Genomic DNA, 18289 nt, shown 5'->3' on the forward strand with positions numbered 1-18289 from the left:
GAATTGCTTGAACCTGGGAGACAGGTTGCAGTGAGTTGAGATTGCACCACTGTACTCCAGCCTGGCTGACAGGGAGAGACTCTGTCTCACAGAAAAAAAAAAAAAAAAAAAAAAAAAAGATTAATTTCACAAATATGAAGAAGATTATACCAAGCCCGTTACAAAATAAATTCAGATCTGTAGCTAAGAAACACATGGAAAAAAAGTTCAAATAATCACCCAAGCATTAGACAAACAATAAAAAATAAAACAAGATGTTATTTTTTTGCCTGTTAGATCTCTCTCTCAGACATACATATGTGCATGTATGCACAGACACAGGCAAGGATTAACAAAGGGGTGGCCAGGCATGGTGGCTCACACCTGTAATCCTAGCATTTTGGGAGGCCTAGACGGGCGGATCACCTCAAGTCAGGAGTTTGAGACCCAGCCTGGTCAACATGGTGAAACCATGTTTCTACTAAAAATACAAAAAATTAGCTGGGCATGGTGGCACACGCCCGTAATCCCAGCCACTCCGGAGGCTGAGGCAGGACAACTGCTTGAACCCGAGAGGCGGAGGTTGCAATGAGCCGAGATCACGCCACTGCACTCCAGCCTGCGTGACATAGCGAGACTCAGTCTCCAAAACAAAACACCAAAGGTGTAAGGAAACTGGTACTTTCGTTTACTGAAGGGAATGTAAACTGGCATAGCTTTTTTATGAGGTAATATGGCAAACTACCAAAATTTAAATACACACATCCTTTGACTTAGCAACTCTAAGAATACATCTTATAATAATATTCGTAAGTTCATCGATGCCCTCTGTAAGTGCTGCCTGTGATAGAAAATAAATTGAAATGATCTAAACGTCCATCAATGAGGATACCCACCACTGAATATCTACATAAGAGAACACTATGCAGCCATTTCATGTGCTGACATCAAAAAACAGTCATGATACTGTAAAGTGAAAAATACTGGCTTGCCCAATTTTCCAATATTTTCTTCTACTTCCTGTAGTATCCTCTCGTTTCATTCTCTAAACATAGTAGTTGACAAAGTTTGACCCTTGTCTTCCTCTTCTCTTCTGCTTTTATTTGAATGGCTCGACAGTTCACAGAGCTTAACTACCACCTCTCTGCTAATGTTCTTCAAGTCTCTATCTCGAATATCAACTTTTTCCCAAGCTCTAGTACTTCATTTCTAAACTTCTGCTAGCAATGTCTACCTCAGTGACCCACAGGTACTGTCAACTAAATTAGATATGAGCCACAGAAAGATCTAAAACTAAACAGATTCCTCACACAAGAAAACATGGCCAGGCATGGTGGCTCATACTTGTAACCCAAGCACTTCGGGAGGTCAAGGCAGGAGGATCGCTTAAGCCCAGGAGTTCAAGACCAGCCTGGGCAACATGGCAAAACCCTGTCTCTACATAAAATACAAAAAAATTAGCCAGGCGTGGTAGTGTGTGCCTGTAGTCACAGCTACTTGGGAGCCTGAGGTGGGTGGATCACCTGAGCCTGGGAGGTCAAGGCTGCAGTGAGCCGTGATCACACCACTGTACTCCAGCCTGGGTGGGAGTGAGACCCTGTCTCAACAACAGCAACAAGAAAACACAGGAAAGCATTTTTTCTTCATCACCTTTCCTTCAAGCTTACAACTTCTCTCCTCAGTTGCTAGAACTATTGATTCTACCTCTGAATCCTCTCAACTCTTTCCCTTGATTGCTACTGCCACTACCATAATTCAAACCCCATTAATTTCCACCTAGATCATGGCAACATCATCTTAATTATGTCTAGTATGCTTCTCATGATCTCAGTGTCCACCCAACAATTCATCTCACACAGTGCTGCCAGCTTACGAAGGCACAGCTCTGCTCACATTACCCTTCCGCTCAACAATCTCCGTTCCCCAGTGATCACTGAATAGCAGACAGACATCTAAACCAGTCACTCAAAGGAAACCTTGAGCTTGCCCTAATCAATAACTCCTAACAGGTTTTAAAATGGGAATGCTGGTTCCCCAACATCTAAATATTTCCTTTCTTTCTATTCATATTGCAAACTCTCTTGAATCAACATCAGGTAGAAGACAATCATCTGCAAGGAAACAAAGAGATCTGCAGGAGTTTCAGGAATGCTGTGCATTTAAGATGAGAACAAGTACCATGAAAACAACCACAGTTACATGTGCTTCAGTTCCAATAAATTCTACGCTGATTACTACTTCAATATCATTCTCAAATACTTACAGGAGTAAATGAGAGCTGGAAAAAGTGTTTCATTTCTCTCCTGAGCTGTCTCAACCAGCATACGAAGTGGACCTTTCGGACACAAAACAGCCACTAAATCTAGAAAAAGAAAAACAGAAAAGACATCTGATAAAATGTATGGGCTAAACTTGTAAATCGGTGTTAGGGAGGAATTAACGAAGGGAAAAGGTTTAATGTTTTTTGTCTCTTTTTACACAAAAAGATGTTGAATGAATATGAAATAAATAGCAGGTGAACTGGTGGGATGGGGGGACAACCTAAACAATATAAAACCACGCAGAACATCTGTAAAAATTTCATTTGGGTTTGACTGCTATTTGCTTAGTGTACAGTGTATCGTTACTGGGGTATAAGAATAAGTCTTCCCAGTTTAAAGGAAAGCTGCAGAGATGATGATGAGATAGACTATTTTAAGCAGTTGTCAACCTACAGTGATCAGAATCAGGGAGAAGTCACTTCTAAACTAATCACAGATATGAACTATAAATAAAAAGATTACTCCGAGATGAATTTAATACAGGGGATTTGACTGAACTTTTCAAAATATGAAGAGCAGAGTAGAAGAAATTCATCTCTTCTCCTTTTTAAAAGCAGTATTATGTACTACTGAGAAATACCTGAAATAAGAGGGCAGTAAATTTAAAACAAAATGGTAACTCTCTGCAAGATAAAGTTTATTACTTCTTTACTCTTTGGTCACATTAAATATTCAGGTCTCAGAACATATGTGGTGCTGAAAAGTAGCTTATTTTACAAAAATAATAAATCAGAGGAAACAATATGCCTAAGTTATTCCTGTTTATACCACCATTTCTTTCCATCAACTGCAATTTTTCTTTCATTTTCTGTCATGAAAATTCAGAATATAGGCTGGGCACAGTGGCTCACGACTGTAATCCCAACACTTTGGGAGGCCGAGGTGGGCAGATCATGAGGTCAGGAGATCGAGACCAACCTGGCTAACACAGTGAAACCCCATCTCTACTAAAAATACAAAAAATTAGCCGGGCGTGGTGGCGGGCGCCTGTAGTCCCAGCTACTCGGGAGGCTGAGGCAGGAGAATAGTGTGAACCCAGGAGGCGGAGCTTGCAGTGAGCCAAGATCATGCCACTGCACTCCAGCCTGGGCAATACAGCAAGATTCCACCTCAAAAAAAAAAAAAAAATCTCAGAATATAAAAATATAGAAATAATTTTAAACACTTAAAAATATAAAACAGGTATAGCTAAACTTTGTAAAGGAAGAATTGACAGCTTGTGTTGACATTATTGTCACTTAGATGCATTTAAATTTAAAAATTTCATGTCTTGCCAGGCACAGTGGCTTATGCTTGTAATTCCAGCACTTTGGGGAGGCTGAGGCAGCAGATTACTTGTGCTCAGGAGTTTGAGATCAGCCTGGCCAAGATGGAAAAACCCCATCTCTACCAAAAATACAAAAAAATAGCAGCTCACGGTGGCAGGTGCCTACAGTCTCAGCTACTCAGGAAGCTGAGGTGGGAGGATTGCCTGAGCCCTGGAGGTGGAGGTTGCAGTTAGCCAAGGTGGCGCCACTGCACTCCAGCCTAGGTGACAGAGTAAGACCCTGTCTCAAAAAAAAAAAAAAAATTCATGCCTCGAAGTGGTCATGTCTCTTTGTATAATAATATATATATGTACAATATAATATAGTATACAGAGGACCATAAGATAGTACAGTAATAAAACACACACACAGAAATCTCTACTCTCATCACTTCTACTTCAATTTGTTTGCATGAGAAGTCTGCCCTGCTCTAAAGTAATGAGATTTTCAACTTGTTTGACTCTGCCACATTCCGCAACTATTTCAGTTTTATTCTTTACTCTCCCTTAAAGAATTGCTAAATGATAAATCTGTTTATTTTTGTTTTGTTTTGAGACAGAGTTTCACTCTTGTTCCCCAGGCTGGAGTGCAGTGGCATGATCTCCGCTCACCGCAACCTCCACCTCCTGGGTTCAAGCGATTCTCCTGCCTCAGCCTCCCGAGTAGCTGGGATTACAGGCATGAGCCACCAAGCCCGGCTAATTTTGTATTTTTAGTAGAGACGGGGTTTCTCCATGTTGGTCAGGCTGGTCTCGAACTCCTAACCTCAGGTGATCTGCCCTCCTCGGCCTCCCAAAGTGCTGGGATTACAGGCCTGAGCCACCGCGCCCGGCCAAATCTGCTTATTTTTTAGAGTAATTAAATTAAAATTGCTTTTGCTTTGAAAATTTCAGAACTTTTGTGACAAATTAAATCTTGAAACATTGTAAAAATGGAGCCGAGAATCACTACTCTAAACATTGGGTACAAAAATCTCTTTTGTTTAAAAGGAATTCAAAGCTCTGTAGAGATACTCATTTGTATGATGTGCAGACAGAATGGAGGGCTGATGGTAAAAATATTGTAATACAGTGAAAAGAATATTGGACTTGGGATTCAGATTCGAGATCAGAGTTTAAGCTTGGGCAAATAATTTACCTCTGTAAACTCCAAGTTTCTTAGCAGTAAAACAGGGATAATAACTACCTTGATATTTCATAGGATTATATAAAAATGTAACACTGGGTTGGGTACAGTGGCTCACGCCTCAGCACTTTGGGAGGCTGCTTGAGGCCAGGAGGTCAACACCAACCTGTGCCTGTAGTCTTATCTACTCGGGAGGCTGAGACAGGAGGACTGCTTGAGCCCAGGCTTCTGAAGCTACAGTGAGCTATAATCGTGCCACTTCACTCCAGCCTGGGAGACACAGTGAGATCCTGTTTCTTAAAACAGAAAAAATTTACTGATAGACACTGTTCTAAGTGTATTATTGTATTAAATAGATCATTTAATTTAATCTTCATAACTGACTTAGGAGTTGAGTAACTTGTGTGGTCAAATAGCTAGCAAGTGATGAGTAGCCCAGGCGCAGTGGTTACATCTGTAATCCCAGCACTTTGGGAGGCTGAGGCGGGCAGATCATTTGAGGTCAGGAGTTTGAGACCAGCCTGGCCAACATGGCAAAACCCCGTCTCTACTAAAAATACAAAAATTAGCTGGGCGTGGTGGTGCACACTTGTAGTCCCAGCTACTCGGGAGGCCGAGGCAGGAGAATCACTTGACCCTGGGAGGCAGAGGTTGTAGTGAGCTGAGATCACACCACTGCACTCCAACCTGGGTGATAAGTGAGACTCCATCTCAAAAAAAAAGTGATGAACCCAGACATTCTGTCTCCAGACCCGGCATTCTTACTCACAGCTAAGCAAGAACAGATGGTTACTTTGCAAACCATCAAGTACTATACAACATTAGGTAATTATGAAAGTCAGAGAGAGTATACGACTTCTATAGTTCCACAACTGATTACTCAAATACAAGAACAGAACCAGTTCAATCCTATTTCCACAGACTTCTTCGTCAATCAAACGAGGATGATGTTTCCTATTACAGGCCACCAAACATTTTAGTAAGTATGTAAATAGTGATAAAAGTGTATGGCCAGGCCAGGCACGGTGGCTCACGCCTGTAATCCCAACACTTTGGGAGGCCGAGGCAGGTGAATCATGAGGTCAGGAGATCGAGACCCATTCTGGCTAACATAGTGAAACCCTGTCTCCACTAAAAATACAAAAAAGTTAGCCAGGCGTGGTTGCAGGCGCCTGTAGTCCCAGCTACTCGGAAGGCTGAGGCAGAAGAATGGCATGAACCTGGGAGGCGGAGCTTGCAGTGAGCCGAGTTTGCGCCACTGCACTCCAGCCTGGGCGCGACAGAGCCAGACTCCGTCTCAAAAAAAAAAAAAATGTATGGCCAGGTATGGTGGCTCATGCTTGTAATCCCAACACTTTGGAAGGCCGAGATGGGAGGATCCCTTGAGGCCAGGAGTTCCAGACAAGCCTGGGAAACACAGTAAGATCTCATCTTCGGAAAAAAAAAATTTTTTTTTTTTTTTAATTAGGCATGGTAGTGCATGCCTGTAGTTCTATCTACTTTGGAGGCTGAGGTGGGAGGATTGTTTGAGCCCAAGACAGGAGTTTGAGGCTGCAGTAAGCCATGATCATGCCACTGTACTCTAGCGTGGATAACAGAGAGGGATCCTATCTCTAGAAGAAAAAAACAAAAAGAAAAAAAAGAGTATGGCCATGGCCTTATAAGATAGAAGGGGTCACATATTAATCTCTGAAAATGCATCTCTTTTTGGCTTTCAAACAGGGCAATAGCCCCAGAGTACGTACCTGAAAGCTGCCTGGGTTAAAGGTTAGAGTATGTTCTAACTGTTCAGGACCCATGTCACACTGGTGGTAGAATGTGTATCTCACACTGTCCAAATTGGTTTTATTTTTAAAAGAATAATTCCATACATTACCTTATAAAAGTAGGTAACCTAATTTTGATTTTAAGTGAATTGAGGCCAGATGCAATGGCTCACTCCTATAATCCCAATACCTTGAGAAGCCAAAGCAGGAGGATTGCTTGAGCCCAAGAGTTCAAGACCAGCCTAGGCAATATAGTGAGACCTTCTCTCTACAAAAAATAAAAAAGTTAGTCAGGCATGGTGGTGCACACCTGTAGTCCTAGCTACTTGAGAGGCTGAAGTGGGAGGATTGCAAGAGCCCGGGAGTTCAAGGTTGCAGTGAGCTATGATTGCACCACTGCACCCCAGCCTAGGTGACACAGCAAGACTTTGTCTCAAAAAAAAAAAAAAAAAGAAAAAAGCTTATGCAGTATCATATAAAGGAAAAAAACATTTAAAAAATGAATTGAGCGTTTTGTGTGTCTACCACTCTGTGTTTTTTGGTTTGTTTTTTTTTTTTTTGCTTTCTTTTTTGAGACAGTCTTGCTCTGTCACCTAGGCTAGAGTGCAGTGGCACCATATCGGCTCACTGCAACCTCCTCCTCCTGGGTTCAAGCAATTCTCCTGCCTCCGCCTCTCAAGTTGCTGGGATTACAGGGGAACGCCACCACACCCAGCTAATTTTTGTATTTTTAGTAGAGACAGGGTTTCACCATATTGGCCAGCTTGTCAAAACCTCAAAATCTTTAAAAAAAAACAAAAATTTTTTTGAGACAAGGTCTTGTTCTGTCACTCAGGCTGGAATGCAGCGATGCAATCATGGCTCACTGCAGCCTAGACCTCCTGGGCTCAATCGATCCTCCCACCTCAGCCTCCTAAGTAGCTGGGACTACAGGTGTGCACCACCAAGCCTGGCTAATTTTTGTATTTTCTGTAGATACGAGGTTTTGCCATGTTGCCCAGGCTGGTCTTGAACTCTGGGCTTAGGTGATCTGCCCGCCTCGGCCTCCCAAAGTACTGAGATTACAGGCGTAAGCTACCATGCCCAGCTGAAATCTTCAAATGAAAAAGTTATTATAGCGAATTAATGATTTACTGAAGAGCTATGGGATGTACATTTTACCATTTTCTCTAAATCAAGATGAAGAGACGAGGAAAGAAAACACTCCAGTGGGGCATTCCTGTGACAAACAAATTATCAGTCTTGGGCTTTACCATATACTGAAATCACAGCCAAGATGAGCCACGCAGTCCATTCAGGGAGGTACTTGATAAACACCAGGGCCATGAGGGCACTAATCATAATGAGATATGCCTGCTGGAGTCGAAGTGGACCTTTCCAGTGAATGGAAATCATTCCCACCACACCAAAATTCCAGATCAGGAGTGCAACAGTAATGTAGTCCACAGCAACGTTATAGGTTTTAAACACTTCCCTGAAAAAAAATTAAACAGATTTTAAAAGATTTATGTACAATTATTTTCATCAAAACATTATTTAGGCCGGGCGCGGTGGCTCAAGCCTATAATCCCAGCACTTTGGGAGGCCGAGACCGGCAGATCACGAGGTCAGGAGATCGAGACCAACCTGGCTAACCCGGTGAAACCCCGTCTCTACTAAAAAATACAAAAAACTAGCCGGGCGTGGTGGCGGGCGCCTGTAGTCCCAGCAACTCGGGAGGCTGAGGCAGGAGAATGGTGTGAACCCCAGAGGCGGAGCTTGCAGTGAGCTGCGATCCGGCCACTGCACTCCAGCCTGGGCGACAGAGCGAGACTCCGTCTCAAAAAAAAAAAAAGAAAAAAACATTATTTAGAATAATGTGATGGCTCCCAAACATTAGATATTCATATCCCACCTTTATAATTTTACCATAACCTATATCAACTGTGCTATTATTTATTTAATACTTTCCTTTAAATTAATTTACTCTTTTTTGGTTGGGTTTTTTTTTTTTTGAGCCAGGGTCTCATTTTGTTGCCCAGGCTGGAGTAAAGTGGTACAATCACGGCTCACTGCAGTCTTGACCTCTGGAGATCAGGTGGTCCTCCCAGCTCAGCCTCCTAAGTAGCTGGGACAATAGGTGTGTGCCACCATGCCCAACTAATTTTTCTAATGTTTTTTGTAGAGATAGGGTTTCACCATGTTTGCCTAGGTTGATCTAAAACTCCTGGGTTCAAGCAATCCACCTGCCTCAGCTTCCCAAAGTGCTAGGATTACAAGCATGAGCCATGGTGCCTGGCCAATTAATTCACTTTTTTCCCTCAAGTTGAACAATTCACTTTTTTTCCCAAGCTGAACTTTTTCTTAACAGGAAGCTCTGTATCATTCATATAAATGGGAAATCAGCTGCACAGGCCATAACTATAAAAATAATTACAAAAAGGAAAAAAGATCATATAATACCTAAAACACCACACTATACTTTGGGAAATATTAGTTTAAAACATCTGAAATTAGAAAAAATTAAACGTGCTAAAAAATTTTATAGCTAGGACATACATTTTCATACAATGAGATTTAGCAGTCATTAAAAATAGATATATGCAGGATAGGCAAAGTGGCTTACGCTCTAATCCCAGCACTTTGAGAGGCTAAGGTGGGAGGAACTTGAGGCCAAGAATTCCAGACCAGCCTGGGCAACACAGTGAGACCCTACCACTACAAAAACATTTTAAAATTAGCTAAAGGTGATGGCACATGCCTGCAGTTCCAGCTACTCAGGAGGCTGGGGCAGGAAGATAGCTTGAGCCTGGGAGTTGGAGGCCGCGTGAGCTATGATGACACTACTGCACTCCAGCCTGGGCAACAGAACAAGACTCTAACTCTAAAAAAGAAAAGAAAAAAAAAATATATATATATACATATATATATATATATATGTATGTATTTTGGAATTTCAAAGTAGGAGATAAATCATCTTTCCGGATAGTATCTGAAACCCAAAGTTTATGCTTAAAGGTGTGCTTTCTTTCTCCTTCAAAGCGGGAGAAGAATCATCATACACACACACAAACACACACACACTTTTATATATACACAATATAGGATCCCATTTATGATCCCATTTGTGCAAAATAGTGTGAGAGAAGAGTAGATGAGAAATTGATATATTAATTCCTGAAAGCATGACAGGACTTATCTTTAGGTGGTGGGAATCTGGTCATTTTTCTTCTTTATCATCTTACATAATGTCTTTTTTAAAAAAGTGACTATTCAGTATTTCTATAATGAACAAAACGCTATTTTAATTTTGGGGAGGAAAAATCCACCATCTAATAACAAAGAGATTGCAACTATAGAAGATGCCTGAGGTAACTGAGGAGAAAGCAAGCACGCCTTTAGGCATAAACTTTGAGTTTCAGGTACTGTCCAAAAAGATGATTCCTCTCCCACTTTGAAATTCCAAAATAGAGTAAACATTGAAATTTCTGGACAATGTAGATATTTATATTAAGCATTTCCGGTATCCTCGAACTAAAACAAAAACAAACAAAAAAACCTATTTATTACTCTTTGCCTAGGTAATACATGAATAAGATATAAAATTCACAACAGACACTGAAAAGTAGGTTTTCTCCCCATTGTGTCCCACGGTTCCCCTCTCTAGAGGAAAGCACTATTTTTTCTTGAGATGGGGTCTTGCTATGTTGCCCAGGCTGGCTATGAACTCCTAGGCTCAAGCAATCCCCATCTCCACCTCCAAAAATGTTGAGATTACAGGTGTGAGCCACCATGCCTGGCTGGAAAGCACTATTACTAATTTCATGTACATCCTTCCAGAAAGTCTATACATATCATACATATACTTTTCTACTTGACACAAATGATAGCATATTTTAATTTTTTTAATAGAGACAAAGTCTGTCACCCTGGATAGAGAGCACAATCATAGTTCACTGCAGCCCCAAAGTCCTTGGCTCAAGTCATCCTCCTGCCTCAGCCTCCCAAGCAGCTGGGACTATAGGCATGCACCACCACGCCTGGCTAAGTTTTGTATGTTTTGTAGAGATGGAGTTTCACCATGTTGCCCAGGCTGGTCTAGAACCCCTGGGCTCAAAGGATCCTCCCACCTCGGCCTCCCAAATAGGTGGGATTACAAGTGTGAGCCACCACACCCAGCCTTAAAATTTCTCAATAATAGATCTTGCATATTATCTTTTTTTTCACTCCTCTAAGCTGTCACTTTATTCACTTAAAATATCTATTTCTTCAGAAGCAGGAACAGGGACTGCTGGCCCTCAGTTTTATTCACTTAAAATATCTATTTCTTCAGAAGCAGGAACAGGGACTGCTGGCCCTCAGTGCCCCTGCCTTCCTCTGCACAGCCTGAGTACAATGTATGTAAGGAGGGGTAACCTGAGCTGGAGAGGGCCTGGAGCCACATCAGACACATCCACCCAGTTGTTGGCCTACAACTGGCTGTGGATCCAAAGGAAGGTAGAGGTCAGCTCAGTCTACACATGCTACTGCTCAGTGCCTACCTGGTCACGGGAGACCAACACATGGTAAAGGTCAAGGGCTTCTTGGAAGGCAGTCAGCAGCCTGTGCAAGATGTTCTCCACACTGCTCAGCTTAAGGGGAGCTGGGGGCAGGACCTCAGCTGGCACCTCTGCTTCACCAGTGTCCAGGGCTTGCACAATTCTTGTTTACTTATAGATATTTCATCTTTTTTGCTGCTATCATAAATGGGACCTGTCCTTTTATTATGTTTTCTAACTAGTTGTTTATGTGAAGGTTATTGATTTATGTTTTCATTTTATTTTACTTTTTTGAGACGGAGTTTCGCTCTCGTTGCCCAGGATGGAGTGCAATGGTGCAATCTCGGCTCACTGCAACCTCCACGCCATTCTCCTGCCTCAGCCTCCTAAGCAGCTGGGATTACAGGCACCCACCACCACGCCTGGCTAATTTTTTGTATTTTTAGTAGAGGTGGGGTTTCACTATGTTGGCCAGGCTGGTCTCCAACTCCTGACCTCAGGTAATCCACCCACCTCAGCCTCCCAAAGTGCTGGGATTACAGGCATGAGCCACGGCACACAGCCAGGGTATTTTTGTTTAATTTTGTAATCAATTGCCTTACCAAACTTACTGAGTAATTTGAATTGGTTTTTGGTTAGTTCTAAAACAAAGTAAACAATCATTTTATCTACAAATATTGGTAATTTAACCTTCTTTTCCAAATTACATAGTTCTTATTGCTTTCTCTTATTTAATTGTGTTTGATAGTCCCTCCAGAGCAATGCTAGATAATTGGTGATAAAGAAAACTTTCATTTCAGCCAGGCACAGTGGCTCACGCCTATAATCCCAGCATTTTGGGAGGCACAGGCAGGTGGATCACCTGAGGTCAGGAGTTCAAGACAGGCCTGGCCAACATGGTGAAACCTCTGCTCCACTAAAAATACAAAAATTAGTCAGGCATGGTGGCAGGCGCCTGTAATCCCAGCTACTTGGGAGGCCTTGAGGCAGGAGAATTGCTTGAACCCGGGAGGCGGAGGTTCCTGTGAGCTGAGACCACACCATTGCACTCCAGCCTGGATGACAGAATAAGATTCTGTCTCAGAAAAAAACAAAAAAAGAAGAGAAGAGAAGAGGAGAAAAGAAAACCTCCATCTCATTCCTGACCTTAGTAGGCAAGCTTCTAGTTTCCCTATGAGGATGACACTGGCCTTTAGAATGAGATGCATACATTTTATAACGTTAGAGATTTATTTATTTACTTATTTTTAGAGACTGGAGTGCAGTGGTGCAATCATAGCTCACTACAGGCTTGAATTCCTGGGCTCAAGCCATCCTCCCACCTTAGTCTCCCGTGCAGCTAGAACTACAGGCACACACCACAATTAGCTAATTTATTTTTTGTAGAGGCAACGTCTTGTTACGTTGCACATGTTGGTATCCAACTCTCAACCTCAAGCTATCTTCCTACCTTAGCCTCCCAGAGTATTGAGATTATAAGCATGAGCCACCACACCTGACCCCATCTATTTGTTTTATTAAGGAATTTGATCAAGAACACGTGTGGAATCATCCAATGCCTTTTAGCAAGTACAGAGATGGTGATCTAGTGATATGGCAACTTATAATGAAGCAGTCTTCCATTCTGCAAACCAACTCCACTTGGTCAAATGTATTATTATGGCAGGGTGCGGTGGCTCACGCCTGTAATTCCAGCACTTTGGGAGGCCAAGGTGGGCGGATCACGAGGTCAGCAGATCAAGACTATCCTTGCCAACATGGTGAAACCCTGTCCCTACTAAAAATACAAAAATTAGCTGGGTGTGGTGGTGCGCACCTGTAGTCCCAGCTACTTGGGGGATTGAGGCAGGAGAATCGCTTGAATCCAGGAGGTGGGGATGGCAGTGAGCTGAGATCATGCCACTACACTCCAACCTGGGCGACAGAGTGAGACTCAAAAAAAAGTAGTATTCTTTTCATCTATTGCTGAATTCTCTTAATATTCTGTTATTCTTGGCCGGGCGCGGTGGCTCAAGCCTGTAATCCCAGCACTTTGGGAGGCCGAGACGGGCGGATCACGAGGTCAGGAGATCAAGACCATCCTGGCTAACCCGGTGAAACCCCGTCTCTACTAAAAAGTACAAAAAACCAGCCGGGCGAGGTGGCGGACGCCTGTAGTCCCAGCTACTCGGGAGGCTGAGGCAGGAGAATGGCGTAAACCCGGGAGGCGGAGCTTGTAGTGAGCTGAGATCCGGCCACTGCACTCCAGCCTGGGCGACAGAGCGAGACTCCGTCTCAAAAAAAAAAAAAAAAAAAAAAATTCTGTTATTCTTTTGAGATCAATAAATATAACTGACCAATAGTTTTCTTTTACTTGGTAACTTGCAAGGCTTTAGTTATCAATGTTATGCTGGCTTCTTTAATTAATTAATTAATTAAAATTAATCTGGAACCTTTTTTCTTTTTATATGTTCTGGAACACCTAGTATTAGAGTTACCATTCCTTAAATAAATGTTTAACAGAATTTCCCCATGAATCCACTGGGGCCCGGTACTATTGTTATTTGTGCAGGTGGGGTGGAAACTTCTTTGTAACTTTCTGTATTTCTTCTTTGCTCTGTTTAAATTTTCTCTCTCTTCAGGGGTCAGTTTTGATAATTTTTTTTCTAGAATATCATCCATTTCACATAGATTCTAATATTTGCTTCTTTTGTCTGTAGTTATTTCCTTTAACCCTCTACCAAAGAAATAACTCTCCAATTTATTTATTAGTTTTACTGCCTCTTTGAATTTAAGAGCTAGTGCAATTGTTTACAAACTGTATTCTGCCACTTGAGCTGAGAAAAAGGCCAGGCTGGCACATCTCTGAGCTTCACTATTCTCTTTGACAGACCAGATCCACTTTTTTCTGTATTATATATGAAAATTTCATATAAGATTTCGTTTGAAAGAAAAAAGAGTCACCGAAAAAAAATACAGAAGTATGAAAATCAATTACTCTGGTTTTTATACATTCTTTTTTTTTTTTTTTTTGAGACGGAGTCTCGCTCTGTCGCCCAGGCTGGGGTGCAGTGGCCAGATCTCAGCTCACTGCAAGCTCCGCTTCCCGGGTTCCCGCCATTCTCCTGCCTCAGCCTCCTGAGTAGCTGGGACTACAGGCGCCCGCCACCTCGCCCGGCTAGTTTTTTGTATTTTTAGTAGAGACGGGGTTTCACCGTGTTAGCCAGGATGGTCTTGATCTCCTGACCTCGTGATCCGCCCGTCTCGGCCTCCCAAAGTGCTGGGATTACAGGCTTGAGCCACCGCGCCCGGCCTTTATACATTCTTAAAACCCTTTCTTAACATTTTGATTCAGACTTCTACTAGAAGAATATATAATCTTCAAAAAGGCTTAGAATTAACTGCAGTCTTAAGTTCTTTCAGTTCTACTTATTATAAGCAAGGAGCAACAGAAGAATGTCTCAATTAGTAATACTGACTTGTCTTTTATATACCAAGTATGACCTAAATGTGGAAACAATTAAAACTTCAGAGTAATTCTTCAACAAAGTACATGGCTTTAAGTGATGGCTACAGAGCACAAAGGTAGTTAATTCTGAAAGAAAGACCAAAAATTGCACGACTTACCCCAAGTAAATGAATGAAAAAAAGAACAGCAACAATAGAGATGATATAATAAGCCAGGCATGGATGACCTAGAAAAGAAAGCATTTCAATATAATTAATAGGTCCCACAACCCTTAAAAAGTACAAATTTTTTTTTTCTGAGACGGGGTCTCACTTTGTCACCCAGACTGGAGTGCAGTGGCGTGATCTCAGCTCACTGCAACCTCTGCCTCCTGGGTTCAAACAATTCTTGTGCTTAAGCCTCCTGAGTAGGTGGAACCACACATGTGTGACACCACGCTAGGCTAATTTTTGTATTTTTAGTAGAGATGGGGTTTTGCCATATTGCCCAGGCTGGTCTCAAACTCCTGACCTCAAGTGATCCGCCCGCTTCAGGCTCCCAAAGTGCTGAGATTACAGATGTGCACCACCACGCCCGGCCCACATCTCTCTTTAAAACAACTTTATAAAATAGTACAACTTGGGAAAGGCCAACAGAATGGCTTTACCTAGATACTGGTACTTCGTGGACAGTTGAATATTCTTTTTTTTTTTTTTTTTTGAGACGGAGTTTCACTCTTGTTGCCCAGGATGGAGTGCAATGGCGTGATCTTGGCTCACCACAACCTCTGCCTCCTGGATTCAAGCAATTCTCCCACCTCAGCCTCCCAAGTAGCTGGGATTACAGACATGCACCACCACGCCTGGCTAATTTTGTATTTTTAGTAGAGACAGGGTTTCTCCATGTTGGTCAGGCTGGTCTTGAACTCCCAACCTGAGGTGATCTGCCTGCCTTGGCCTCCCAAAGTGCTGGGATTACAGGCACGAGCCACCGTGCCTGGCCAACATTTGAATATTCTAAATTAAGTTGACTATCCAATACAACAAAGTTGTTTCTGGTGTTCTTCCACAAAACTTTTCCAACGTTTTGTTACAAAAATGTTCAAACACACAGCAAAATTTAACAAATTTTACAGTATATACTCATATATCACCCAGAGTCTACCATTCATATTTTGCAGTACTTGTTTTATAAAATTTCTTTCTAGCTCCTCATCCATTAGTCTTTGTTATTATTAATACATATCAAAGTAAACTGAGAAGTCAGGCGTGGTGACACACGCCTGTAATTCCAGCACTTTGGGACGCCAAGGTGGGCAGATCATGAGGTCAGGAGTTCAAGACCAGCCTGGCCAATATGGTGAAACCCCGTCTCTACTAAAAATACAAAAATTAGCCGGGCGTGGTGACACACGCCTGCAGTTCCAGCTATTCAGGAGGATGAGGCAGGAGAATCACTTCAACCTGGGAGGCAGAGGTTGTAGAAAGCTGAGATCGCGCCACTGCACTCCAGCCTGAGAAATAGAGCGAGACTCCATCTCAAAAAAACAAAAAAGGTAAGCTGAGAACACTTGTATATTTCCCTCCAAATACTTCAACTTTAGCCTAAATTTTATCTCACTCTTTAAAACTTGTCTGTCTTGGCCAAGACAGACATTAACAGTGGGAGATGTACGCTGGGATTCCATATTAAGCTTTAAATTAAGGACCAGAATAAATATTAAATAATTGAAATTCTCATCTTTCTTGAGAGATGCTTTTCACCTTGGTTTTTGGCAAGGGAAGAAGGAGATGTTCTTATTTCTTTTTTTAATTTTATTTATTTATTTTTGGGAGATGAAGCCTCACTCTGTTGCCCAGGCTGGAGTGCAGTGGCATGGTCTCAGCTCACCACAACCTCCACCTCCCAGATTCAAGCAATTCTCCTGCCTTAGCCTCCCGAATAGCTGGGATTACAGGCACCCACCACCACGCCCAGCTAATTTTTGTATTTTTATTAGAGACGAGGTTTCACCATGTTGGCCAGGCTGGTCTTGAACTCTTGATCTCAAGTGATCCACCCTCCTTAGCCTCCCACAGTGCTGGGATTACAGGCGTGTGCCACCGTGCCCGGCCTAATTTTAATTTTTTTAAACTGTACCTTATATGAGCCCCCAAATTTTTATTTATTATTTTTTGAGATAGGGTCTCACTGTGTTCGCCCAGGCTGGGGTACAGTGGCATGATCATAGCTCACTGCAATCTCAAACCACTGGGCTCAAGCCATACTCTCACCTCAGACTCCCTAGTACCTAGGACTATAGGTGTGGGTACGCCACCATGCCTGGCTTTTTAATTTTTTTTTTTTTTTTTTGTAGAGGTGGGGGGTCTCACTGTGTTGCCCAAACTGGTTTTGAACTCCTGGCTTCAAGTGATCCTCTGGTCTCAGATAGATTGGTGAAAGTCACCATGCCCAGTCTTGTTTATTTTAAAAATAGCATTTTTCTGAATCAAAAGTAACATATGCTTATAACATTTAAGAAACACAGAAACACTAAAAGAAGAAAACTATTCTAATGGGCAGTGACAACCAAAATTAATACCAACATTTCCCTTTCAGGCCAGGCACAGTGGCTCACGCTTGTTATCCCAGCAGTGTGAGAGGCTGAAGCAGGTGGATTACTTGAGGTCAGGAGTTTGAGACCAGCCTGACCAACATGCCAAAACCCCATCTCTACTAAAAATACGAAAATTACCCAGGTGTGGTGGCGGGCTCCTGTAGCCCCAGCTACCAGGGAGGTTGAGGTGGGAGGATTGCTTGAACCCAGGAGGTGAAGGCTGCAGTGAGCCGAGATAGCACCACTACATTCCAGCCTCGGTGACAAAGTGAGACTCTGTCTCAGAAAAACAGTATGAAACAAAACAAAACCATTTCCCTTTCAGACATGTTTTCTATCTGCATGTATAGGCGTGTGTAAAGACCCTTTAACAGTGAGAATCAACTAGTGTACTGTTTACATTCTGCTTTCACAAACGTAATGTTTTATTACAAACATATTCTCATGCCACCAAATATTATTTGAAAATATGATTTTTTTTAAGAGACCGGGGTCTCACTATGTTTCCCAGGCTAGACTGGAAAACCTGGGCTCAAGCAATCATCTTGTCTCAGGGTCCCAAGTAACTGGGTCTACAGGTGCGTGCCACTGCACCTGGTTTGAAACTTTTATTTATTTATTTATTTATTTATTTATTTATTTATTTAGAGATGGAGTTTTGCTCTTGTTGCCCAGGCTGGAGTGCAACGGCACAATCTCACCACAACCTCTGCCTCCCAGATTCAAGCGATTCTCCTGCCTCAGCCTCCCGAGTAGTTGGGATTACAGGCGCTTGCCACCATGCCCGGCTAATTTTTTTGTATTTTTAGTAGAGATGGGATTGCTCCATGTTGGTCAGGCTGGTCTCGAACTTCCGATCTCAGGTGATCTGCCCACCTCAGCCTCCCAAAGTGCTGGGATTACAGGCATGAGCCACTGCACCCAGCTTAAACTATGATTTTTAAATGACAAAATAATAGTCTACTCACATGGATAAACCCACAATTGAACTTTTGCCTTATGCATGGAATCTGTATTGTTTTCCCTTTCTTTCCCCAATTTTAATTTATGCTAAAATGAACATCCTACTTCACAAATATTTTTCTGCATTTCCAATTCCTTCTTTAGAATATATCATAAAAGCAAGATTACTAAATCAGTGTACAAACTTTTTGTAATTACTGATTTAATCTGGCTTAGTTACTTGACAAAAAAGACTAATCTTGACAAAGGCAATATGCCAAATATGTTAATTTGTTATTTTCACATGCA

General features: G+C 42.2%; 1 protein-coding gene across 4 annotated transcripts in view; it reads right to left on the bottom strand.

Moving 5' to 3' along the window:
• Window positions 1-18289, bottom strand: part of LOC105494293 (presenilin 1) — an 81007-nt gene that overhangs the window by 16133 nt on the left and 46585 nt on the right. For all 4 annotated transcript variants that reach the window (XM_011762593.3, XM_011762589.2, XM_071099900.1 and 1 more), the window contains 3 exons: window positions 14622-14689; window positions 7752-7972; window positions 2243-2341 (listed from right to left, as the gene is read on the bottom strand). In XM_011762593.3, the coding sequence (XP_011760895.1) occupies window positions 2243-2341; window positions 7752-7972; window positions 14622-14689 (388 nt within the window). The remainder of the gene's footprint in view (window positions 1-2242; window positions 2342-7751; window positions 7973-14621; window positions 14690-18289) is intronic.

This window comes from Macaca nemestrina, chromosome 7 (genome assembly GCF_043159975.1).
Source record: "Macaca nemestrina isolate mMacNem1 chromosome 7, mMacNem.hap1, whole genome shotgun sequence".
Taxonomy (NCBI): Eukaryota; Metazoa; Chordata; class Mammalia; order Primates; family Cercopithecidae; genus Macaca; species Macaca nemestrina.